Source organism: Taurulus bubalis (assembly GCF_910589615.1).
Source record: "Taurulus bubalis genome assembly, chromosome: 19".
Classification (NCBI taxonomy): Eukaryota; Metazoa; Chordata; class Actinopteri; order Perciformes; family Cottidae; genus Taurulus; species Taurulus bubalis.
In genome coordinates this window covers 8120013-8146889 of record NC_136607.1, presented here as the reverse complement: position 1 = coordinate 8146889, position 26877 = coordinate 8120013, and the positions used below count along the sequence as shown (strand labels likewise).

Here is a 26877-nt window from a genome sequence, read left to right as displayed (position 1 = left end):
GTAGCGAGTCGTGTTACAGTTAAGCAAGTGGTTAAAGTTGCAGTAAATTATAATTCTTTGGTGCAGCGGAACGAGCTCAGATCACAACAATGACATATTATCACCCTCCAGAGTTGTGAAGCGTGTTCACTTCAAAGAGGAGTATAGTTTGAGTGTTTCTGCTTACCAATGCATTCCACTGTTCACTCTCCTTTTACATTGGTTTTGGTCTCCGCCAACTCCTGAGAAGAATATATCTGGCTCTTTAGCTGCTAAATATTCCAATCATGTCTTAAGCAAGATGCAAACTTTGTCGGCCTGCTGTTTGTAGCTGGACGGGCAGCGTACGGTGGTTTTATTCCTGTTTGTTTGGTGAAAACAGAAGCCTCTGCTGCTGAAAAGGGGGTTGTGACACTAAATGTGCCATAAAACCAAAACAAGGAGTTAAAAGAGGCTAAACGTCTCTGTATCATGAGGCATCTTTCTCACTATGAGTGGCACCTTTCACATTACACAATCAGTTGTTACTATACCAATTAGATTAGTGCAGCTTTGAAATGTGTCATACGTGTCTTTTCAAAGTCCTACAGCTCACCAAGTGTTCACTACCAATCAAGGTTGTAATTTTAACTTTTTCAAAAGTGTCCATGTTTTTGGTAAAAGTATGTTTAGTCAGTTTAAATGACTTAAAGAGAAAATGACTCTTGTATAGATAAAATGCAGCCTTATTTATCAATATGACTGGCTTAGTAGTCATTCATTTTTATTGAATTTATTAATAAAGAAAATAGGAAACACTAAAATGATTCTTTGAGATCTCCTGGAAAACTTTGAAAATGAAGCAAGGGCACAATGATCTCCTAAAACAAATTGTTTTTTGAGTCAAAATTTCCAGTGCGCCTCACCTCTAGAAGGACAATGCCTTTTATTGTGACAATCTTCCAAACCACATTTGTCAGCTTCTATCTTAGCCTTTCTTCTCACGTTGCTCATCGGATTGTCCTCTAATGCATTTTTCCCTCCATTCAGCATTCAGCTGTGCCACTGACCTTCATGTTCACTGTCTTGAATCATGTTTTTCCATAGAGCATCTCTTCCATAAGTTTTACCTGTTTTTTTTGTTGTCGTTTTTGAATTCACTTTGAAAGTTTACAGTTTGAAGAGTCATGTTGTGCCTGTTATTAACTCTTCTGTCTGATCTTCTGTAAAGTTTATGAGCTCCTAAATATTCAATGCATTATAGATTATAGATTCCAAAGCAGAGGCAAAACAGACCAGAAGTTGTGATGTTTTTGTGCTCAATATATCAAAACAACTAATCAAGTACCTCTAAGAGCTTTTATTTTTGGAAATCTTCTGTATGCGAGTTCTCACTGATGCCTGCGGTTTATACACGTTTCTTCAGTTTTTCACTGTGTCTATCGATGCCTGTGTGTGTGTATGTTTGTTGGGTTTGTTGCAACATCAGCATGTTTGACACGATAAGAATGAAAATACCTGTGATGCGTTTGTTTCCGATGTCAGAGCTGCAAATAAATCTTTGTGTTTGTTTTATCCTGTGTTTGTTTTTTACCCCCCCCCGCCACTGACATCTGATGATACTAGCCTATAGGCTGCATGTCACGATATTTTCACATGATTTAATTAAACATTGAATGAATTGGAAAAAATCAAAGATTAATCATAAAGTGAAATATATATATATATATATACAGTATCTAGACATGCACTGTACTATACTATACTGTAGTATAATATATATATATATATATATATATATATATATATATATATATATATTTTAATTATTGAGATAAAAAGAACACTACTTTAAAACTATCCTGTTAATAGCTATACTTTTACTATTTAAATAAAATGCTCATCATACAAAAACATCAACAAAGAGAAAACATAATTTAAACAATCCTTACAATGTGCAAAATTCAACATATTACATGAATAAAGGTCACATAAGCAGAAGTAAAAGAGATACATTTACACTCAAACACACTAAAAGTCAATACATAAATTAATGTAATTCTCATGGACTGTTTTTCTATAACCCACTGGGAAATTCTCACACTAATATGCGCCAAATTGTGAATCCCTACATCTTACTGCAGCAACACGCACCATTACAACCTTACAATCACCAGCAAGTCCACAAGAAAACTGATTAAAAATAAATACATAAAAACCTCAAATGGAAATTAAAACATTTGTTGATTATGACTATTTGAGAATACTGTGAATATGTCATGGAAGCTAAACTAAACATGTCCCAATTCAAAAAGATTGACGCAGAAACCTCTTGCTGAGTCCACCATCCCTTATATTTATAGCAACCGTAATAAATACAACTACAAGTTCCTAAATCCCATTAAATCCACACTACTAACATGTATGATGCATCATGTAATAAATAATACAACACTGTTATCCGTCTACATCTAAAACAGTGCCATGACTTCCTACCTCTAAATGCTCCGTGTCTTAGTCAATGTTATTATTCACGTGAGATAAATAGTTGAAATAAACAGTCCATGTACTTATCAAGTCATGTTTCACCAATGTTAAGCCAACTAGGCATTTCAATATGTAGTATGTACTGAATCAATCATTTACTTAAGTAGCATCACAAAAACTGCAGTAGAACAATATACAGCAAGTTAATGCAGTAATTAGACGTGTTTCCCCATTTTATATTTCTGTTGATCAATGTTATATGAAGATACTACTAGCAATAGACACACTATTGAAAACACTTCCAGCATCTCTACGGCTCCATAATCTTTTGAATGTTCGATGTAAAACAGAGAAGTCATTCAGGAAATCCACACGACCATTTCATCCTTAGCTTTTGCTGCAACAACTGAGACTAATGTCAAATATGGTACTCTGGAAAATAAATAAAGGATGTTTTTTTCAGCTAAATGCAACATTTTTGTTGTTTAACCACCAGTCTACCACCAGGTTACACAGGCAAAGAATCCTAATCCATAATGGTTGGCACTGAAACTTCTGATTTGCAAAATAAATCTGGAAAATAAGGCTCGTCCAAGCAGCAAAATGAGAGTACCCTGATGTGGCAGAGTGGCGACAGCTGGCAAGTACAGGCGTTAACAGCCAACAATAATTTGTGTTCTGTGGTGATTAATGGTGGATGTGTCATCAGAATGTGACAGATTCAAAACTTACTCGACAATGAATGTACAATGCATTCAATTTCACTACTATGGCAGATCGTAAACAGTGGAATACCAGTGAGAATATACTGAGGCTGAAGTCACCTTTGGTGGGCTTTTCCTTGAGTGTTCCTTCTTAGGACAGTAGACAGACGGTGAAAGTTCAGGTAATGACTGGTGAAGAGCTCAGGGGCCAAGAAATGATGCAACGTCTGCGGTCCCTTATCGAGGTTTGGCTCGATGAGCAGAGAGCAGACAAGCCTCTGTTAAACAGTATGTCAAAGCTTTAAAGGGTCCCTCGTCACACTTAAGACTAGATACGCATCACTCTCCACATACAAGTCAACAAGATTCTTATACATTCCCTTAATACCAGAAAGAAAATTGTATGTTTTTTGTTTTCCAATATCATATAGTGACATTTTTTTGCCTGGAGACGATCCACAGCAGGACAGCATTCAAGGTTGTTGGCTGAAGTCAGGGACTCCTAAACATCAATGGCCACCCCGTGTTTGGTGGAGATCACGTCCCTGGTCCCTGTCAAATACATGAGCACCGAACACAGGTGAGGCAGCGTCGCCGTGGTGCTGACGTACAGCCAGTAGGGGAGCGGAGCCGTGTTGCCGAACGGGCACACCCACAGGCCGTGGCGCACGGCATCGCGGACGTGGTGCGTCGCCATGGAAATGAAAAGCATCCACGGCAGGGAGCACCAAGCGTCTTTGAGTCGGCCGATCCACATGAGGAAGCGGAGGGAGAGACAGAGTATGGGGATGAGAGAGGAGCAGTGAAGAGGAGGACGCTGAGGGAGCGACACGGCAGCCTGGAAGAAAAGTGGGAGAGGGAATTACCCAGAATCATTACGCAATGTCGTCATTCCTCCATCTACAGATTGTGTTGCTGCGAGCCCTGTGCTGCAGGACTTCTGCAGAATGATGTGTCACCCCTCATTACAGGAGTAGGTTTTAAAAAGCCACTGCCCACTATCAGTTAACACTGAAGATATTAAAGCCCATCATAAAAAGAGGTTCCTTCAAGCTACTTTTATGGCTACATTTAAAAACAAATCACAAATATCAATTTAATACACAAATCTTGTCCCAAGTTGAAAAATAGAAAGAGCTGAAAACAGTATTAATGCTCTGTGAAACTTGTTGTCTGCACTTTGTTCGTATTTTCTCTGATATGAAACGAATATCATTGACAGAACAAGGTTAACCATAAAGAGCATTTGTCATGTTCAGTATGTTTCTATCAAATCTTACCTTGAGTGACAGGGATCCAGCCATATAGAAATGGTCCAGGTCTATGATTGATGCCAGAAGACCGGCAAGCAGCACCTCATACAGGTCACTCTTTTTCCTTAGTCCAATAACAACTGCCCATGACCACAGCCCCACCAATCCATGCGTGGCGTTGTCCAAGGCAGCGCGCAGCCACAGGTGGTTTTGGATGACGGACAGCTGGAGGGCGTGGTCCGCCACCACGCAGAACATACCAAGTCCTGCTGAAGCCAGCAGAGAGGCGGAGCTGAATGTCTGGAGGAGAGCCTGAGCTTTCTCCGTCTCCACAGCCAGGCTGAGAGGTACCGGAACACCGTCTCCCCCGAGGCCCACCCCTAGTAACGGTGATGAGGAGGGGGAGGAGTCGAGCTTGGAGTAAAAGCCTTGCATGTCGACAGACGTCTGTGGGGGCCAATCGCCACAGAAGGTCAGCAACAGTCAGGTAGACTGCGGAAGGAAGGAAAGCAGGAAGGAGAAGGGTTACTGAGGGGAAATCAACAGTGGAAAGGAAAAGTGGGGTCTGGCTTTGGGCCGATGTGTAAAGACAAAGCACTCATGTAACCTTACATTCCAAAAATATAATTAAAAAAATGTACCTCTGTACAATGTTCTGTTTGAATCGACTACAACACCTTTTTTTGTTTTATTATCATTCAATAAATAAACCACCCATGACATTTTGAATGAGTTTGCTTTTGCTGTGTATCAAGAATAGAAAGGTATCAAATCAAATATATAGATGTAGTCAAACAAATAAACAATAACCAGTACTAAATAAAAACAATAAATATAACACATTACACATTGGTTACTAGTGTGAGGGTGTTTAAGAGCCGTTTTTGCATAATAATACTGCATCTCTCTATATATTGCCACTTCAAATATAACAACGTATAGTGAGCATGCATGACTTGAAAGTGAGGCTTTACCCTGCACTGTAATTAAAAAGCATAATACTGTGGTACCACATTTCTGAAAGGCGGACATAAAGACATCTCTCTCCGTCTGCCTCTCATGCAAAGGAGAGTAGGACACAGACGATCTGGACAGCGGGTGTAACATCAGGCTCTTTTTTGAACATTTTGTTTCTTAAACGTTATGCCCCACGAGCGTGAATGTTTAATTAGCTAGCTACTAGCTAACGTTACTGTAGCCATTTGTGTTACCTGCTGTATTATGTCTGCAAGGTGAACAGGGGTTACATTTATATTCGTCCGACGCTCACACGTTAACTCTTTTAAAAAGGAAGACATGTGAGATATAACCTAGTTCATCTTAACTAGCGACGATAGCATAATTGCCGATGAACGCTCACCGGGAGCTAGCTGGCTAACAGTGACGTTAAAGGACGCCGCTTTGTGTAGGCGGACAGCAGCTGTCACGATTAGCTCTGCTCTAACTGCAGTGCGTTTCACAACAGGACACGCTTCGCTTGCAAGTAAAACATGTCATTCAGTTGTTTATTGTCTAATGTAGGTGTTTTTTAAAGTCAGTTCTGACTAATTGGTCGATAAATATAACGATATCGTTACTCACCCCATCGCTCTGCGCTGGTTCCCCGACCGACAGGCTTCACGCTTCTTCTGCTGTGTTTTGTGGTTCAGTACAGTATAGTATGGTCGGCGGCGCTTTGCTGCCACCCACAGGTCATGGGCGGAACTGCTAGATACCGCCAGAGGAGCGTCCTTCCGAAGAAATTCAATGTAACGTGTATATATTTTGTAAAAAAACACAGTAAAAATTGAATCAATGTCCAATATGTCTTTTTGCTTCTTTAAAAAAACATCTCTGTTTAAAAAAAAGATGAACAGAGTTTGTGTTTATGTGGTGAAATATCACAACCTACTTCTGTTTTATCTTAATAATCCCACCAAAATTAAAACATAGGTTGGGTAACTAACTGTTTCAATCGTTAGGGGACACTGCATACATGCTGTCAATAATTAAATTGTCCAGTGGTGACCTTTTGCAAATTCAATCAATTCAATCAATCTGAAATTAAATATTTAGTTCAACATAGTCTATATATATATATATATATATATATATATATATATATATATATGAGTGATTTTGCTTCTATAGCATTGAGGGCCCTGACTTGGCCAGGACTTGGATCAAACGTTATTAAGAAACAAACTAGGACCACACATTGCCAGAGGTTCATTGATGAACATTGTCTTTTACACTGACCAGTCTTTAACTTTATTGTTAGAAATGGAGAGCGTGAGGTGTGAGGCGTGAGATGAGTCAACTAAGTTATTATTCCACCTGTACTTTAAGCCTCCGGTAAAAAGCCTATAACTTGCACAGGATTGACTACATAGCGAGAAAGAAACTGTCAATGTGGAAATTGACCAATATAGTAATTTCTTGTTGTACTAATTCTCGGATCGGACCACTGATGTTTACATTAGCTACAGCAGAGAGTCATTCGATGAAGGCATAAACACACAAGCGCTAACCTTCAGTGGCTGCAGTTTCTCTGAATCCCACTAGAGGGTGAAAGTGACAAATGACTGGGACCTGTTGAAGTGAATGACACTGTTAGCAGCCTGGCTGTCTTCAAATAATACTCAATTCACAAAAGTTGACACTGTTTTAGGATCCAATATGGACTTGAGACTAATACAATGAGCGGCACATGGTACACCGAACCAACAGGTTGTCTTACACACAATGCTGGTTATGGTTTTGTTAAGATATTTTTTTTGTTATTTGAATATGACAAAATAATACCAATACTGAACCCTAACTGGAACAAAATATAGGCTTTTTGTATTTCTAACCAGGCAATCCTACTGGGTGGAGTGTTTTGAAATGGGTGTGTCAGTTCAACTGCTAAAATTTCACCAGTCATGTAAAATACAATTTTTAGAATGTATCTATTAAGGTTCCAATATCATCTGTTTATGAGTCTGACTCTCTTCTTCTAAATGACTTCATCAGTAGTCATTCAGAATTCAAATTATATATGTGATTTGCTTTTTCTACATTTTTCATCACAGCTAGCTCCACATTTCCTGATTTGTTTTTCTACTTCTGTGTCTTGAATGGAGGCACCGTGTTAACAGGTGCTTTGTTAATTTGAAAGACGTGTCTGCTTCTGTTTCAGAAAACCGGCGTTGGACCGCACATCCTGATGGCGGACTTCATTAGTTTGCCAGTCACATGAGGACAGAGGAGTGATGAAATCAGAGTTGTATGCCAATCATTCAGCACCATGGAGAGAAGCAAGAGAACAGAGGCTGCGTTGCAACGTTTCAGCACCATGGACAGCGCACAGCAAAGTAGGTTGTCTCTGCTGCCCCCCAGCGGCAACATGCAGGATTTTTCAAATTCGCTTTCATTTTTCTCAAAGAATTTGAAATAAAAAAAAAGTTAATGAATATATTAAACTAATTAATTAAAGTAACATCGTTTTGAATTTGGCCATTCAAAGTTATATGATATGAAACTACACCTACAAACTACAACCTGAATAATAAACATTAATAATTTACAGTTCATTTTATACCTTGACAGTGTCCATCCAAACTGATCATGGGCATCTTTCTATGGGTAGATTTATGGCAGAGCTGTTGTATTGGATTGTATGAGATTTTACAAGTGTACCTCAGACAGTGATGTTCACATTCAAACAGAAGAAGTTAAGTATTGGAAAACTCACACTTCCTCATGTGTGTTGCATCACAAAATATATATGTTTGAACAGATTTTGGAAAAAGTAAACAACACATCTCTGCAAAAAGAAAAACCATAAATGACACAAACTGAGCCACATGTTTTGATGTAGGTATATGTATACATGGCTTCAAAACTGAGTGAATTAATACCAAGAATAAGGACAAATTACAAAAAGACAAAGAAAAACGTGTAGGAAAAGAGTGTGATTAGGAACTGTAAATAAGTAGCACGAAAAGAGAGTTAAAGCACTGTGTGACACACAGACAGGAATTATAAAACAGAGCGATAAGAAGTCTTGGAGCAAAGATAGAGAGGCAGCCAGTTGAGTGTTTAAAGAGGCGAGAGCCAGGGCAGAATTGAGAGGGAAGAAGAGATCGTGTCATTCATCCAGTTATCAGTGAAAGGTCAAGCTAGTCATTAGAGCAGAGCGAGGCTGTGGGAACTGACAGGCTCTGGATGGTACACACACACACACACACACACACACACACACACACACACACACACACACACACACACACACTCTCTCTCTCTCTCTCTCTCTCTCTCTCTCTCTCTCTCTTCCCTGTGTAGAGGTTAATGGTTGCAGACAAAGGTAGCATGGCTGAATACATTTAAATTCCATTTAATTAAAGTCAGGTTTGAAATATTCACTGACTGTTTTCAACAGAAAATAACAACAAGGACAATATAAGACTTGTCCTTGCCAGTCTTATGTTAGGGTGGTCTCTTTACCCTCCTTGTAAATATGAAGAGGGTTCACATCAACGCAAAAAAAGGATGTATAAGCAAAGGGAAAAGGGAGAGGAAGGAAAGACTAATGAATGCAATACCCACGGCAGCAGATACACTCTTGTCTGCACACACACACACACACACACACACACACACACACACACACACAGAGGACTCAGCTGACAGCTGTTAGATGGTGTATTGATTTGTCCTCGGTCTGCACGTCGGCCTGCCAGAACTTGTCAGAATATTGAAAGAAGGAAGCTTGGGAAGAGAGACAGAGAGAAAGATTAAAGAGAGAGTGAGAGCTAAAGGTCAAGAGGAGAGTTTTGACCAACCAAATCCTTCTTTGTTCTTAATTTCTTGTTTAATTTATCCCTCTGAATGCAGAATTTACTTGGGAGAGACAATTAAGGGTAGAATTACCGCCGTAACAGTCCGTGTGTTATCATAACCACTAAAGGCCAAAGTCATAATGAAGATAAATAGGGCTACTTTAAGGCTATAAGATCATTACATTTCAATGTACTGATGTCCTTAGGTTTTTTTTTTCCAACAGTTTGGACACAAACATGAAGACTGTAAAAAGAAGAACAAAAACCCTTCATACTGTTGTCACCTCCTCCTGGTATTTTAAGTGTGTATGGAACACAATTTCCCTTAAATATGGTTTTCAGTGGGTGAAAAATCCCTTCAAGCATTTCTCTCTGTCCAGACCTGAGAACGAGAACAATTGGTAGAGCTGCAGAATGACTAAAACCTTTTCACATTGAAGTCCATGTGTTTTTAGTTTTTTTTTTAGTTGCTCAGAATTTTGGTTCCACCGATCAAGATACTTTGATCTCTTTCCTTTTTAAATGCACTTTTGGAACAACAATGCACAAGAAACACGAACAGACGGACCAAACAGGTGTCTGTTATTAAAGCGATTTCATTCTGACACATGCTAGAGGCCCCAAGGATGACAATGTCAGTCTGTAGATCAGTTCAGATATTCATGGCCCCCAGATGATGAAACCTGCTGACTGTGGTGATCCTTTAGACCCACCAGCTGTTTGGCCTTCGTGGTCGTAATTGAAATATCCATCTTGCTGGATTGACTTGATGCAGATCACTCATGTTCCCAGGAGGATGAATTGTGATTGGACTGACCCTGTGACTTTAACGCTAACGCTATAATCGGGTCAACATTTTGATGTGCCCAATACTTGATCTGTGACTACATACTAATAAAACTAATTGCATTTCCAGCCGCCCGAGCTGTACTTTGTATTTAGTGCTAATAAGCAAATACTAGCATGCTCACACACTAAACTAGCATGCAGAGGGAAACTAACTTTAACACATCCTCTTATAAAGGCACTTTAAGTCGCTATAATAAAATATGATATCATATAAAATAATGTGATTAAGGGGATTTGAGGCATAATGAAATCAATTAAATACATGGACACAAATCCCCTGAGATAACATACCACATGATGATACAGTTTAAGTGTCAAGAATAAGAAAACAATGGGAGTGAAGAGAGAGTGACACATCATATGCAAACAGTAGTGCAATAATACCAGTATAGCTCTTCTGAATCTGTCAATGTGCTTTTACCATCAAGCCAAAATGAGAAAAAAACATTCTCTGCAAAAGTAATAAAATGCATCTGTATGACCCGGGCAGAGCAGCAATAATAACGTCCCTGATGTAATGTGTTCTCATGTATCAGTTCCAACGGACGAAATGAATATGAGGCCGGTGTGTCATCATTCATTGTGAAATGGTCACATTTAATGGTTGAAACCTGTCATTGTATATACATCTATAAAAAAGACCCCAGGTACAGGTTACGACATTCTACTGCTAATACATACATTATTATTATTATTAAATAATAAACTTTTTGTTCAATGTTAAAGTTACATATCATAGTTTACAAAATATGAGCAAGGAGAATTAAGCCATTATGAATGTCTGAAAGAAAAAAACTAAAATCCTATATGTGTGTTTGTATTATTTGTCCATAAGATAAAAAAAATACAATAAAACACATCAATATTCCTTTGAATAACATAATATTAACTGGTGATATTGGCTATTGAAATGTAAACTGCAAAAACACATTTTTAAATGTTTGTAAAGGCGTCAGAATTCGAGAAGCAAACTGTTTTGTGTTATTTTATTTTACAGCACAGAGCAGAATTGAAAAACAACACGGCTCGTTTCGATGTTTCAATAACCAACTTTGTCGTCGTCGAACCAAAACAAAAGGGTGGGCAAAGAACTGTTCAGTCTCAAATCCACTTTATTTTGTTTTTTTTTACAATCCAGGTGCTCTTTGCCAGTCGTTGAAAGCAGAGTGTAAAGCTAATTGTCTAAATAGGCCAGACTACCGTTACCGGATTCAGAGTCCATTTGAGTATTTGTGCGGCGCCTTTGATAAATGGTAGGTTCACACAAATTGGAGCTGCAGGTTTCCTCAGACTCGTCCCAAGTTTTATTTGTGTACTGTTTGAGTTGGCAATCAATTTGGTGTTGTGTACTGAGCTTTTAAACCCACAACGAAGGCAGACACGGGCTTCAGGAAGCTCAGTGAATCGTTTGGGAACCATTTTGTTTTGAAGGGGGTGTGAAGTTGAGTCTTTGGCATGATGATTTAGCTGTATGGGGACTGCTACGGTTACTATACACACCAAGACACGCACACATACTCTATGTATCCACGTGTGTGTTTGTCTGTACGGTGCTGCAATTTCAGAAGAAAGTGAAAATTAATTCATAATCAATAATAAAAAAAAAGACAAAAAGGTAATGGGGAGATTTTTTTTATGTCATCTGAAGAGTCGACTTTCTTGCTCTGAAGAGGAGATTCCCAAACCAAACTGTTGTCTACCAAACAAAGTCGGCTGTGGCCAACCGAAGCCACAAGGGGGTAATATAAGACTGTTTATGCTGATATCACTGCTGCTGTTGTGGTCGTTGCTGCTCCTGTTGCTGTTGTTGTTGTTGTTGTTGTTGTTGACGGAGCCGCAATCAAAAGCTCCTCCGAAGAATTTCTTCATCTCCATTTATCAAAAATGCTGATTGGCATTATCATCGTCTAGTTTCATGTCTAAGTAATCTTGGTGAGTAACTGAGTGATGGACAGAAATGAGCAATGCACTGTATCCTGGACATGTGCAAAATAGAAAAAAGACCAGCCTCCTCCTCCAACTCCTCTTCCTCCTCCTCCTCCTCCTCCTCCTCCTCTTCCTCCTACTCCCTTCAGGAATAAGACATTTAAATCTGGAAAGAAACGGACACAAGCACAAATTAGGCGTCACAAGCAAACAAACAATAGAATCGTCTATTTGGTTGATCTGGTTTTAGGCGTATTGAATTGTGATTTGCCATTCATTAGTTACTAGTTATACTGGTTGTGTATAATCTTTCTATCAGTCGGTCATTCACTTTTTACCAAAGTAAAAGTACCAATTCCCCACCACGGGCCATCTCAAGGTAAACTGACGTGCCAGATGGTTTGTTACACAGAACCATCGGAGAAGCCGTCAGTGGAAACTGTTCGGAAAAGGGCAGGAACTGTCAAAAGATATACTTGGCAGGTGGTTGGATGAACCTTACTTCAATCAAACTCCTACCGAAGCGAGACGGGAGAAGAGCAAAAGCACTTAAAAAAGAAAAAAAGCCTTCCCGCTTCTTCTTCTTTCAATGAACAAATACTCTCCAGTTCTGATGGAACTGATGCTATTGCAGCATCTACGCTCAGGTGCCGCCATTGTTGTTTAGAACAAAGAGTCTGCTCTCTGCGTCATCTCTAAACCGTGGCCTCCACTGCCAGCACTCCTCACAGGATGCCGATCGGTCCGGACGTAGACAAATTAGTCAAAGCCTGACTTTGTGTTAGCACATTTAACCTTTTTGGGCCTTAAACAGTTATCTATATTAAATCATGTAACAGTTTAGAGGGGATATGTCTCTTTGGTGGAACCAGTGGTAGACTCCTCAACTATGCATTGTATTTCATTGTAATGTATTTTAATATTTTTTCAGATAAATGCAGTGGAGCAAAACAACAGAATAGTTCCCTCTGTACTGCACTGGAGCAGAAATATAAACCAGCATTGACCTGTAGTACCGAAACACATTGTGATCTGTCATTCATGATCTGTAGAGCTAGTACTGTGTGTAAACAGCACAGAACAGACTCCCAGCAGGACTCGCTGTCGTAGAGTGGACGATAGGATGGCCAAGAATGTGTCTTTGCATATTCATCCAACTAAACCCGGCTGTGTTCAGTTAGAGATGCAGCCATGTTTAATGTCATTTGATTAAAGTTTTATTATAGGGTTGCTGTTTGGCAGTGTTTTTCCTTTTTTCAAATAGGGTGGAAAAACCATTACAAGTGTGCGTTTCTAAGAACCACGACATTCCGCATTTCAACATTCATTGTTCAACATCTACATCATCGGCAGGAGACGTACTTTTACGACATGATTTATACACTAAAACTTGTAAAATTAATGAAATGGGACAGCCTTGTATTGAATTTGATCTCAATCTCTTCAGGGGCTCTGCAGAAAAATATGAAGAAAAACGTCTTGCTCAGTCATAAAACAAACTCGCCCCAATCGTTGTTGCTCTCGTTCTATTAAACAAGCTCCGGCCATCAATAGGCATGCATCGACTTGCCAATATGTGACTGAATGACTGAATTGTTGAATTCAAAGACGAGGGGTTTCTAGACTCATTACAAGAAGTGTGTGTGTGTGTGTGTGTGTGTGTGTGTGTTTGCTCACCACATGAAAAGCAGCAGCATTCCTAACAGCAAAGGGGAGAAAAATGTGAGGAGTCTGGCAGCTCTGCCCACTGGAGGTTCAGCCTTTTGTGGTGCGTTGGAGGACGGTATGGGGGAGGTTTTAGTCTCTGGAAAAACAATCAGAAAACACAATAAACCTTACTGAGCATATTTTACGGAACCTCCTCTTAATCCCTAACTTTTTTTTCTTCTTTTTCTGTGGTCATACACAATCATTTGTTCCGAAGGGGTAAAATACTCAACACGTCATATTGATGAATGGACACTGAAAAGCACTCATCATACCCGGAAGAACCAAAGAGAAAGGAAAATACAGTGCCGAGTGGAATCAATTCCAATCTGCGAGCGCAGTCGATATGGGACTTGTCAAAGCAGTTATGAAGTGAACTGGACGAAGAAAAAAAAATCTCATTCACACTAAACCCACGAGGAAACGGGGAGAGAGAAGGACAGAGCAGAAAAGAGAAAATATGGAGAATGGGCTAAAATCCCTGAGGTAAAGGAGACAGTGAACAGCGCAGGAGGGGTATGAAGTAAAAATGCCGGTCGAATACACACTTTAAAAATCTCCCCATTTACACAGCAATAATATGCTGTCTATTTATATTTTTACATTTCATTTCCCTTATATTTTACAGATTATCTCAAGTCCCATGTAAGTCATTTGAGTGCGCCGAGACTTAATAACTTTTATGTCCTGGTAATATCTCAGAACAGTAAATCAATAACAAAATAATAAAAATAATAATTTTAAAGAAAATGAAAAGAAACCCTTCCATTTCCAGCTAAATATGGTTACGTTAAAGTGTATGGGGCGGGTTCTTTAACAGCTTGTGGCAAACATAAATATGCTGAAAATGATGATGTGCTTAAGTTTTAGTGCGCTTGGTTTTTACATAACTTGACAAATAAAAATATCCCAGTTTAACGTTTTATAAAACGGATGCAGGCAGCACAGTAGATCTCAACTCATGCATATTGATTGCAGCGGAGTCTTGAACCCACAGCATTTTTGTTACTGGAGAGAGAATATGATTTCCCTCTCCTTCTAATTAATGACTGTTGTGTAGCACTGTGTTGGGAGTCAGGAAGAGGCAGCCAGGTGTGAAATAGAGAGAGAGAGAGAGAGAGAGAGAAAGAGAGAGAGAAAGAGAGAAAAAGAGAGAGAGAGAGAGAGAGAGAAAGAGAGAGAGAGAGAGAGAGAGAGAGAGAGAGAGAGTAGTAGAAGTAAGACACATTAACCATGTTCAGCAGCTCTGTGCAATACTTTCATGCCTGCAGCACAACATTTTGCTTTGGAGTGGTGGAGGAAATACAAATTATGCAGACATAATGTGATGGCAACGAGGAGAGACAGTTATGGGGTGTACGTTGATGTAACAAGGTAGTCGGGGACAGGGAGACAAGGCAATGATGTGAGGAGGAGATGGATGATCATCAGTCAGGAGGAAAAAACGGTGAAGAGCAGAGAAGTGAGGGGGAGATGTGAAAAATAAAGAGAAAGCCAGAAGGATGGGTGGCGATTGGAGGAGAGAAGATAATAAGCTTAAGTTGCCTGAAGGGAAAGTTGAAGTCTGAGACTTTAGGATATTTAAATGTAAAAACGATTATAAGACAGTCAGCCTCTGTGTTATGTCAATGGAAACTTCTCGACACAGCATAGTGAAGCACGATGAGCCAATGTTTTTATTCACCTCGCTGCTGGTTCAGTTGCCAGAGCTTTCAGGTTAAGTTTTCACTTAGTAATATACTCACCACAGAACAGGTCAGAAGTCTCCTGGATACATAATATTGTCGGCTTATCTAATTTATGGCTATAAAATGTTTAGCTCTATGCCCATGAGCATCAATTACCGTTGCTGCTGTATGGAGATGCAGCCGGTACGAGGCGCCAATCAGAGCAAAATGTTGCTCTGATTGAACAAGAAAACGGAGGCGGCGATGCCACGTTCATCCCAAACTGACCTTTGCTCTAAAAGGTTAGTTGATTTAACCGGCATTTATTTTCAGATTTCCTACACTTTAACTTTCGCTTGCCCTTGGCGGTGCACACACCTGCACTTTAGGATCAGTGATTGGATGTTTTGTATCCAAATGCACTTTGGGAGTTGTAGTAAAGGCTTTATTACATTTTTTAAATAAAAAAACAGGTATTTTCTAACTCGGACACTAAATGTTTATACTGCTGGTTCTTTTTCGTGTCTATTACAACCTCGGAAATGCTCTAACTATGTCCTTCGCCCAACACTGTTGACGGAGACACTGACTGATGATTGATCTTTACTTCTAGAACCCTGAACGCATGAAAGCCCACCTCCCTTCTCAATACTCTGTCACCTTAAAGACATAATGATGTCACAGTAATATGTAGTGGTGTTCCTATGAAGTGGAGCCAGCATGCAGCAGAGGAGGACCTTAAAGAACTTCAGCGTTTGCTTTAACATGTAGCTGTGGTTTCTGCTCATTATAAATAGATCGAGACATGAGGGATATTAGACGTGATATCTAGTGTTGGGTGTTTGGTGCTAGACAGTGTCCAGTTTCTGTCTCACAGAGTGGGCGAGGCAGACACTTATATCTTAGATGGTTGCAGCACTAAGAATGGCTGCAACTTTTTAAAGCCTCGACTGTATCGGCTTTTTACTTCGTGGAATGCGGTCGCTAACGATGATCCAATCGCTGAGGATGAGATTTCTAAATGTCGTCTGTCTGTCACTGGGCTATCCTTTTGGAGTGGAATTAGGCTGCTGATGCCAGGAAACAGAACAGGCGCGTAAGGACAACTCTCCATGAGGTACGGGTGACCTGTTCCTTCTGATGCATGAACGGGAAAAAGCAGAAACAAACAAAAAAAAAGGAAGAGGAGGAAGAAAGAATGTGGAAGATGTTAAACAGGAGAAAGACAGAAAGGAAACGGAGAAAGCTCAACTGTGTTTTTAGACTGTGAGCTACACAATCAATAAGCCACAGGAAGTCATTTCATTTCCTATTCGACAGAGCAGCCAAGTAATATCGGTCAGTGTGTAGATGTTAACAAGCTGGTCAGCTGTAAAAAAGTCGGTCCAGTTGTGGACAGGAAATAGGATATTTTCCTTGTTTCCCTACTGATGGGATTCTAATTAATGTGCAATCTTTCCAATTCCAGAGTGCAAACTGAACAATTACTTGTTTGATGGCCCCTGTCTGGACTTACGTATACTCTTTTTTTAATGCACAAATTCAAAATTAGCATAAAAACAGGTATACCTAATGTTTATTACTTCTAAACTGCATTTATTTTAAACACTATGAGGGAGATATGAACAAAGCAGTTACAACAGATGTAATCATTTGTCCAGCAAGTAACATCTGTAAAGAAGGTGGCAAAAGGCCAGAAATAGAGATAGGAACGAAGGGTGAGGTGACGCACGATAAGAGTGGGAGAGAGTTGAGTGATCAATCGACAGAAGAAGTGAGAGGAACAGAGAGAGAAAAAGACTAAAAGAGAGACTGGGAATAAAAAGAGGGAATAGGCGGGAAAGAGAGAACAGGGCGAGGAGAAATCAAAGGGAAGCAGAGAAGCTGCAGCTGGATTGAGACGAGGCATGAGGAGCATCCCAATAACCTCCTGTTCTTTACTCAAGAACAAGAATAATACCCTGAGTACTGAGTCAGTGTTTATGTGTGTGTGTGTGTGTGTGTGTGTGTGTGTGTGTGTGTGTGTGTGTGTACTCTGGATGTTATCAGAGGAAGGTACTGTGTCCGTGTGTACTTAAATGTCTGTGTGTGTGTACTCTGGATGTTGTCAGAGGAAGGTACTGTGTACGTGTGTACTTGCACGTGCATGCGTAAGCACATTCAGTGTTGACTGTGATGATTCATGTGCAGTACTGCTCATGACCCACAGGAGTCACTGTTGGACTGTAATACTGTTGAAAAACGTCAACGGACGGCAGCGTGATGCGAGAAAGGTAGACAGACTGAATCTTTGCTTAGAAGGATTAAAAATTGGGTTCATAGTGTCAGTAAGTCACAGCTTTATGATATTAATTATCTTATTTGCCTTCTTTCTACTTGGCGGACTAAAAAGCCAAGTTGCACGGTTGATAAATAAAGCTTGCTCAAGTGAATTTATCACTATGTTGACATGCAATAGTGTAGGTTTAGAGTCAGGACTTACAGTTTGGTCAGGGGTTCAGAAATTCTTTTCAAATGCATATTTTACACTTTGATAGAGACTTGCTTTAGAAAGATATTATAAATCAATCAAATGTATTTATAAAGAGCATTTAAAAGAAACCCAAAGACTGAATTAGTTTGATCAACAATAACTAAATCTTTAGAGCTGAAGATACGCTTTGAGTGAGAGAAGCAAATAGTTGTCTGCCCCGGAGTTATGTGGTACATTATAGTTACATTTGGTGATTATTCTTAGGCAGTAACCTATCAATAAAACGTCTCTCCTCTGGGGTGGAAGTGATTTCTTTGGACACTTACTGGGAGGGTTTTATTGTCTGCCATATTGCTCCTAGAGCTGTACTTGATCGATGTATGTGCTTTTTACCCTGTACATTTTGTACTTTATCAAATCTGTTGACCCTTGAATAATCCAGATTTGTTTTCACATTTTTGCCAACGACCATTGGTTGAAGGTCACGGCTTGTTGCATCGATGCAGACGTGTACTTAGTGTGTGGCCAGCACACTGTGACATCACTTTAGGGTTTGGCTGGAGGTGCAAAAGCCCACCTTGCATGACACTAGTCAGCAAAGTGGTGACACAGACATACAAAGTAGCTTTTAACCACAAACAAAACAAAACCTTTGTTTGCAAAATGTTGCATGAAAGTTCTGTTTCCAATATCATGATGAAAGTGTTTGCTTGTAGCCTGACATGCAACTGGTGATGGTGTAGATCACCACTCCCTTCTGTACATTTGGAAGAATGAAAGCCTTTATGGAATGAGTGGATATGTTGTTCAGGGATCATCGGTGCGTTGAGAGATTTCGACTCGACAAGAGAGTCATCCTTGATCTTTGCCACACGCAGAAGGGACACCAACCAGCTAAATCCTTGAAATATAGTGTGTCCTAGTATGTGTGTGTGTGTGTTTGTGTGTGTCAAGAGACACACATAATATAAACCTGCAGTGAATTTAATGTTAAATGATAATTTCTCATGCATAAATAAAACCGAAAGCGATCTGAGGCTGCAGGACGGACGTGAGCATTTTTTAAAAGATGGCGCAGTGTTTCCCTGAGGCCTGGTTCAGGCGCTCAGGTTGATGTGGCTCGATTTGTCTGGAGGCGGCGGGATCTTGTGGCTTAAGCTGCGATAAAAGTTCAAGGCTATCAAACGCTTATGGTGTACTCAATTTAATGATAAAGAAAGTTATTAACAAAACTTAATTTCATACCTAACTGGCTCAGGGGATTTACTGCGTGACAGCCGTGGGCACAAAGAACAATGTTCAAAGCATTATAGGAATACTATATTATCATCATAATGATTTCCTCACCTGCTGGGATATGCGACAAAAAACAAACAGCGTGATAGAAATACTATTGTAATATTTCTACATGCACGCAGTCATGCACTAAGCCCTTCGCCACTCTATCTTTATCTTCCCATTCTCTCTTCTAACTAGTCAACTTTACGCTTGCATATTTGGGGAATTAAAAAGTGTATCATTACCTATTCATAACTAGCCATCTCAATACATTATAGGCTACTCTAAGGACACTTATTTGCATTTAGCCTCTTTCTCATCTTTATTCTTCTAACGCAAACCTTTTAGCCACATTAGCAGTCAGCAGGGGTCCACCACTTATGTCCTGACTAAAACATCTCAACAACTATTGGATGGGTTGCCATTCAATTTTGTATAGGCGTTCATAGCGCCCAGAGGATGACCCCTATTGACTTTACTGATTGCTTTTCCTCTAACGCCACCAGCATTTAAACATTTTCACTTGTCCAGTGGAATACTAGATGGATTGGCACTAAATTCTGGACAAACGTTCATAGTTTCAAGACTATGTATCCTCATGTAATCCTTTTACTTTTTCCTCTCATGCAATGTTAAGTTTGGTATTTGTGATCTTGAGTGAAATGTTTCAATAATAAGTGGATTCATTTCCATGACACTTGTTAAACACATTCATGTCCCCACAGGAGGAATTGTAAGCACTTTGGTGATCCTCCAACTTTCAGGTCAAACTTTTCATTCATCAATGTTTTGGTTTATGACCAAATATTTTCATTCAGACTGTCTTTTGATGGGTCAGTGTGAATTGGATAGTGTTTTCAGAAACTAAATGCTCAGCTCAGACAGTACAGTGCCAACACCGATAATTTCCTAAAGGCCACATACACATGTAGCCGACTCATGCCACCGACTCTGAAAGCGATCGATAGGTAGGAATAAAAGGAACAGGCTGTAATCTACCGGTAGGAATGTCCACTTCGGTCGTGGAAGTAATTTGCTCTTCAATCCAGGGTGTGGCGTGGACAGCAACACTCCAGTCACTCCATGTTCCAATCTCTGTGTCCTTGGCAGCAACCTGTTGAACACAAGGACAGTATTTAGCAAATCAGAAGCATTAATTAATAAGCTTAAATATAATTTGAACAGTCAGTAAAAGAACAGGCTGTATAAACCAAAAACATGAAGCATAGACCAATATGTATTGATATGTATTTATATATATATAAATATATATATATATATATATATATATATATATATATATATATATATATATATATATATATATTTATATATATATATATACTGTATATGTGTATATATAAAGTATGTATATATACAAATACATTTGTAGGTATATATTTATATTTTATGTGTTTTTGATGGATTGTTTCCGATGGTGGGTCGTTTTTGGCTCTTAACTGATCAGTCAGGTAAAATGGCAAGACAAGAGATGTTACCTGGATGATGTATTCCTTCCCAGCATAGGCATCGGTGATAGTGTGGGATGTGCTGTCAGATAGCTCCACCTAAACAGCCAAAAGAAGACAGCAGGTGGTCAGTATGAATCATGAAAATGTTCAGCTCCAAAAGGCAGCCATGAGGTAACAAGTAACTTTGCTCAGAAAGTCATACATTCCACCCATAGGTCTACCTATAAATAATGTGCACAGTTAAGCAATCCTGGCCTGAGCTGTTAATGTTTAATGACGCATAGATTCAGCTGTGCAATACAGTACACAACTTTTACTCACTGCTTATTTATTTATAAGAGACCTTTCCTTCATCATTATTCTGTGCATAGGTCAATGTTGTTGCTTTATCCTTGCAGTGTTTTACATTTCACTGCTGAGTTGATTGAACCTCGATGCCCCCGCAGCCTCCACAGACACACACACACACTTGCAAAATACCAGTGGCATAATTGACGATTATCCCAGAAAGCTCTGGCATCAATGCCACATAATTGTATAACACAATGTAATGCATGCCAACATTTGCAAGCCTTTTGTGCACACTTTAATTTGCAGAGCGCAAAAGAGAATGAACAAAACGTTTGAACCATGGGAGTGTATGAGAGGATGATTTGCTGCCTCTCTAATTCCCGGTTAGTTTTGTGTGTGTGTGTGTGTGTGTGCATGTGTTGTTTTTTTTGCCTTCAGCCTGTATCTGAAAGACTTGAGAAAAATTGGGAGTAGGAGGGTGATGAATTGTCTACTCCTGAAGTTGAATTAAATGATTTAGTGTCATGCCTATTGCCTTCTGCAGTCTACCAGTGCAACAAAAGAAAGACACAAACACACACACACCCCCCACACACACACACACACACACACACACACACACACACACACACACACACACACACTAGAGCTTGAGTTAATCTAAAATTCTTTATTGTACTAATTTAACAAGTACTTTTTGTTATTGTGTCAGCCTGACAAGGTGCAGTATATTGTAAACACAAAACTCAAAAGTGATACATTTACTTCACTTCAACGATACTACCAATGCATTTTGGAAGAGCAGCCATTTCTCAATCTTATTTGATCTCATATTGTCCTGATGACACTCACTAACACTCACTAACACTCACTAAATCAGTTAATTGTGAGTCTGTGTATTTCACGATGCGGAAATTATGGACAGGATGGCCAAAACTAATCAAAACAAGACCAAAGTTATAATAAAACAGAGCTGCCCTTTTAAATGTTCTTGATATCTCTGGCGCCGCTCAGAAGAGTCTGTGATTTGATCACACACCATATCATTTTTGCTAACCACCAGCCGTAACCAAGCCTCCGATTGGAGTTTCCCTTTCAGTAGTTCAGGATGTGCAAATCTGGAGTCGATCTGACAAATAAGCCCCTCCCGTACATCCCCAGCGTCTGTGCCTCCTCTGTCTTCCTGTAATCTGTCTCTCATCGCTCACCCTCTCTGTAAAGTTGACCCTTCTGTTTTCAACTTTGCCTTCACAGCCTCTCTCTAGCAGCTCCGACTCTTTGACCCTCGCCCCACTCACCCTATGTGTGGATGGAAGTTCAGGCTTTATCTGCCTAACCGAGCGGTACATTTATAGGCTTAATTTCATTAGTGGAATGCAATAGTAGTCCAAGTAGACATGAGTGCTGTGTGTGTACAGTATATGTGTGGATAGACTTTGTCTGCGCATGTATGTGTTAACAGACGTGTGTGCAGCCTTTGAGGTTTCAAACTTCCACTGTTTATGTGTAGTCCAACCAGCGTATCGAACCATAGCTTCTATCAGCATTCCTTCCTGGTTCTGATGTGTGTGTGTGTGTTTGCATACTAATGTCTACCGTGTGAAATCTTGTGGAAGTTCAGCCAGACACGTATGTCTGCTTGATTCCGTGTCTTCATGTAATTCTGTGCATGTGCCTTCATATTTTTGTGTGTGCGTTTCCGTGTGTGCTTGCATTTGATACGAATGAAAGTAAACTAAAACACATACACCAGTTTGGGAAAATGTTCTCAAACATTTGTGTGGATGTGTTTCTTTGCATGCACATGTTTACGCTTAAGTCAGTATATGTCTGACGCATTATTGTCTGTGTTTGCAGGGCTGATCTGGAACTGGTGCTCGTGCGTGTGTGTGTGTGCACGTGTATGTGAACTACGGATATGTTTATAAGCGAGGGAGTACTGTGAAGGAATACTGTATATGGCGGAAACGACTTGCAGATGAACAGAGATGGAGATGGATGTGTTGCTGCGTTGCTAAATAGGGAGAAGTGTGAGCGGCACTTACTATCACATATAGAGGGAGAGCGAGGGGAGAGGAGGGAGGCCACTGAGAAAGCGTCAGGGAAGTGGGGAGATAGATGGGAGGAGGAGATGCATTTTTTAAGCTTGTGTGTTGTGGCAGTGGTGGTGAAGGGATGTATATTTACTTGTTGCATGTGTATGTGTGATTATTTATGCTTTATTTAAGGCTGTTGTATGTCGTAGACTAAGCTGTTTAGAGCTCTCGAGAAAAAAGTGAGTGCAATTTTCGCGCATGCATTTGTGTGCGTATGCGAGACCCGTGACTCATGCACGCACACTGGCACAAAGGAAAGTGACACAAACACATTGCCACTCCCAACACCCAAATATTTACCTTGCCACAATCATGTTCCATCGACTCAGTGTAAATACACTCTGTTCCCTACCCCCCTAGATATAATGCAATAATGATGATAATAATAAATATTCTACCCAAATAGAATGGCCGCAAAATGGTCCACTTTGAAAGTAATGATCCCTAAATGACCTCACTTAGGAGAAATATCCTCATTTCCTGCATAAACACCATATGTCTGTTCATTGTAAACAGCATATGTGAGCATGAATGTTTCACGATGAACTGGAGAAAACAGAGATGTCGGCCTGGTATTATTGCAGGAATCCACCAGAGAGGCAGCACACCTGGATCTTTCGAACCCTTTGAACATGTATGGAAATGCTAATTCAACGTTGCTTCCTCCCTCGACCAAGTTCAACAGCTGCTTTGCAGCAAAAACAACCCAAACCACAGAAGCCACAGTTTAAGATGAGTGCTGAATAAACATTTGACTTGGCCTAAGACTCAACGGCTGCTATCAGGTTTGGCCAGATAGTTGTAGGACAACGGCATTGCCAAAGCCATTCTTATCAAGCAACTATCTAAACGCTGCCGTAAGTAAACACAGAAAGTGTGCACACGCTGCCTCCGGCTAACTTGCTGGGTTGTGAGTTTAAAAAAAACAGTAAAATAAAAACAAACTTAATGACAAGAACAGGATGACACAATTACATTTCATTATAATGAGTTTAATTTGAGTTACTTCACTAACTTGAAATATTGTTTCAGAGAAGCTTAGAAATTCAAACACACACACACACACACACACACACACACACACACATACACACACACACACACACACACACACACACACACACACACACACACACACAACAAGAGCCTCTACACAAATCCAGACAATGAGAGGGGCAGAGAGAGAGAGGAGACGTGAACATTCCTCAGGGATTGCATAAGGAACTGTGAGAAAAAGAAGTGACCCTTTACTTTTCACACATCCTTTATTTCCCACAATCTCCTCTATACGCTTCCTTTCCCTCCTTTCCTTTCCTTCATATCCTCTTCCCTCTCTTTCTTGTCATGCACGCCCCAATAACTCCGACAAAATAACCTTTTTTCTTGTTCCTTAGTTATTCATTATCCTATCTTGTGCTTGTGTTTACTGTTGCAAAAACCTCAAACAACCTTCCCACTGGGATCAATAAAGTTGAATCTTACTGTGATGTGGAAATTAAATGTAAGGAAGGAACTCCAGCTGGTCCCTATGATTACCACCACCAACAGAGCATACTAGGGGTCCAATAAGACCATAGATATACATGAAAATTGTAATTATAACCTGCATCAGGGTGATTATATTTGCGATAACATATTTTGTCATATATAGATTAATATACACATATATATATATATATATATATATATATATATATATATATATATATATATATATATATATATATATAAATAAATAAAAGGTACCATACATTTACTGTAGGTCAGCAATGGACATGACAATGAGATGAGGCTGAACAGTAGGCAGACAACAGAAAAAACATGTGTAGAAAGAGAAGAGTAGACAGACAGAAGAATATGGAAGAATGAAGAGGCCAAACAGAGAGAGAAACAGAGAAGGAAAAGCAGAGAGAGGGAGACATGGAGAAAATTGGCGTCGGTGGTCAGATCTAATCCAGTGAGCATGTCTGTTGTCCTGGAAAGGAAACCCAATTATATGGCACTTCCACTGGCCCGATGGCGCTCTGTGTGTATGTGTGTGCACTGAGAAGGTTGGTCTCATTAGGTTGACTGACAGCTCCCATTTTTCCACCGCACACTCCTCCCATTTGAGAACACACACACACGCACAGAAACGCCAAGACCAGGGGTAATTTCTCAGACAGAATTTCTCTCTTTGAAGCCCCACTCGCCATAGCAGCAATTACTGTAAAAGGCAGCTAAGCCCCCCCCAGCTAATTGAAGATCCCGAACTAGACCTTGCACCCTTAAAGGGCATGTGGCGGTCTCGACATTAACTCGGGTTTATGCGGCCATGGCGTCATGAAAGATAGAATCTAAATGAGAACTCACCCCCGTCTTCCTTCTTACGCAACTTTCTTCTGTCTTGCTACCGACATGTTTTTTCTCTAATTGTAGTTCTTTCTGAGTTTTTTTTTTACGGAGATGAATATATGAACAAATGAAGCTTGAATAAAAAAACAAAAAAACATGACCGTCAAAAGCTAAGTGGGATGTTTGTTTCTTAGTCAGTGATTTATAACGGTAGATGGACTGCATTTATACAGCTTCTTTATGCTGATATCATTGCAAAGCACTTTACAAAATCTCCCATTAACCCACTTGTACTTCAAACACAACTAATTGGCACAATGGAAGCAGCCTTGAGTTACACTGCCGCGCTCAGGGACACTTCAACATGCAGTTGGAAGAGGAAACCGTTGAGGTGTTGTAAACTCGATCCCGTCGACCTGTCAATGCTCAATTGTACGATTTGTTAGCTTTGACAATGAATTTCAAATAAATGAAAAATTAGGAATGTATGAAATCATGAAACACTTATCTGATATTTGATGGACATAATTGATTAGACTGTTTGTTTGCTTTGAACATTAAGGGATGTTGACATCATGAGTCTGACATCCAAGACTTCTAAGTGGCTGATTGACGATCAAGTGACGTTTTGTCAGAAAATCAAACCCGAAAGACAAATGACAAATAGCATTAATTGTTATCGACGTTGCCGTGTAGTAGGTTGTCAAAGCTGGAAGGAAAGAATCCAATGAAAACAGCTAGCCACAGCGCAGCGAGCAATGAATACTTCTGCTCAACACTCGAAGGCTGCCCCATTATTTGAGTTATTTGTCGGAAAGCCTGTAATTGGATCATCAGTCACTCACTGAAATCGTCAGATGGACGGCCGTGTTGTCGGCCGTGTTGTCGGCCGCTGAGCGACGCATGATGAAGCCGAACCTGACAGAACGTGGTAAGTGGTGGAACTGCTGAGCGCCAGTTGAACCACAGTTGTCTAAAGCGAGCTGCGCTGCTCATCAGAAGCTGTTGCCTTTGGGCCAAAAAAAAGTTCCTCCAATTATTTTTTTTCAAAGAAATGCCTTATATACAGTGTGTGTAACATTTACACTTACATTTTTAACCAATACTGACAGTTTTTCCAGGGCAGATTGTGTTTAAATAAAAAAATGTAATGACCAATACATTTTTCCCCATTGAGGCAGCCACTGGTTTCTTTCAGTTTAAATTCTTGGTTGTTGAAATCAAACCAAATTGTCGGATCTTAACAAGCGTTGGGGCTCCCGTGTTTCATTTGGTGGCTGAAATGCTCATTCTATCCAAACTTTATTGGCCATGAGACACAAGCACCCAGTTTATGAGCGCGCCCAAAGATTGACATGGTGATACAGAAATCACTCGGGTCCAAGGAAAGGTTAGTGGCCCCAATCATCTTCATTAACCCGACACAGTCAGACTTTCAACGCACAAATAGATAACAAAACTCCAATCTGGGAAACACAGAGAATCTTTCTTTGATGGGTGACGCTTTCTTTTTTTTACTTCTCTTTTGATAAACATGCAAAGTAAAACAATCTGATTTATATAAAGTGATATACAGTATA

At 39.9% G+C, this 26877-nt stretch overlaps 2 protein-coding genes across 2 annotated transcripts in view; both read right to left on the bottom strand.

Annotated features, from left to right (window-relative positions):
- Positions 1-3651: 3651 nt before the first annotated feature.
- Positions 3652-4837, bottom strand: tmem267 (transmembrane protein 267; the record flags this gene model as incomplete). Its single annotated transcript, XM_079235115.1, has 2 exons — positions 3652-3987; positions 4430-4837. 2 exons carry the CDS (start codon positions 4835-4837, stop codon positions 3652-3654), a joined length of 744 nt encoding a protein of 247 aa, XP_079091241.1.
- An 8815-nt stretch (positions 4838-13652) lies between these two features.
- The window catches only part of cntfr (ciliary neurotrophic factor receptor), a gene marked incomplete at its 3' end in the record, with an annotated part of 202516 nt that continues 189291 nt past the window's right edge, over positions 13653-26877 (bottom strand). Inside the window, exons 8-10 of the mRNA XM_079234913.1 lie at positions 20604-20672; positions 20104-20218; positions 13653-13783 (exon numbers count right to left, since the gene is read on the bottom strand). Of these exons, the coding sequence (XP_079091039.1) occupies positions 13653-13783; positions 20104-20218; positions 20604-20672 (315 nt within the window). The remainder of the gene's footprint in view (positions 13784-20103; positions 20219-20603; positions 20673-26877) is intronic.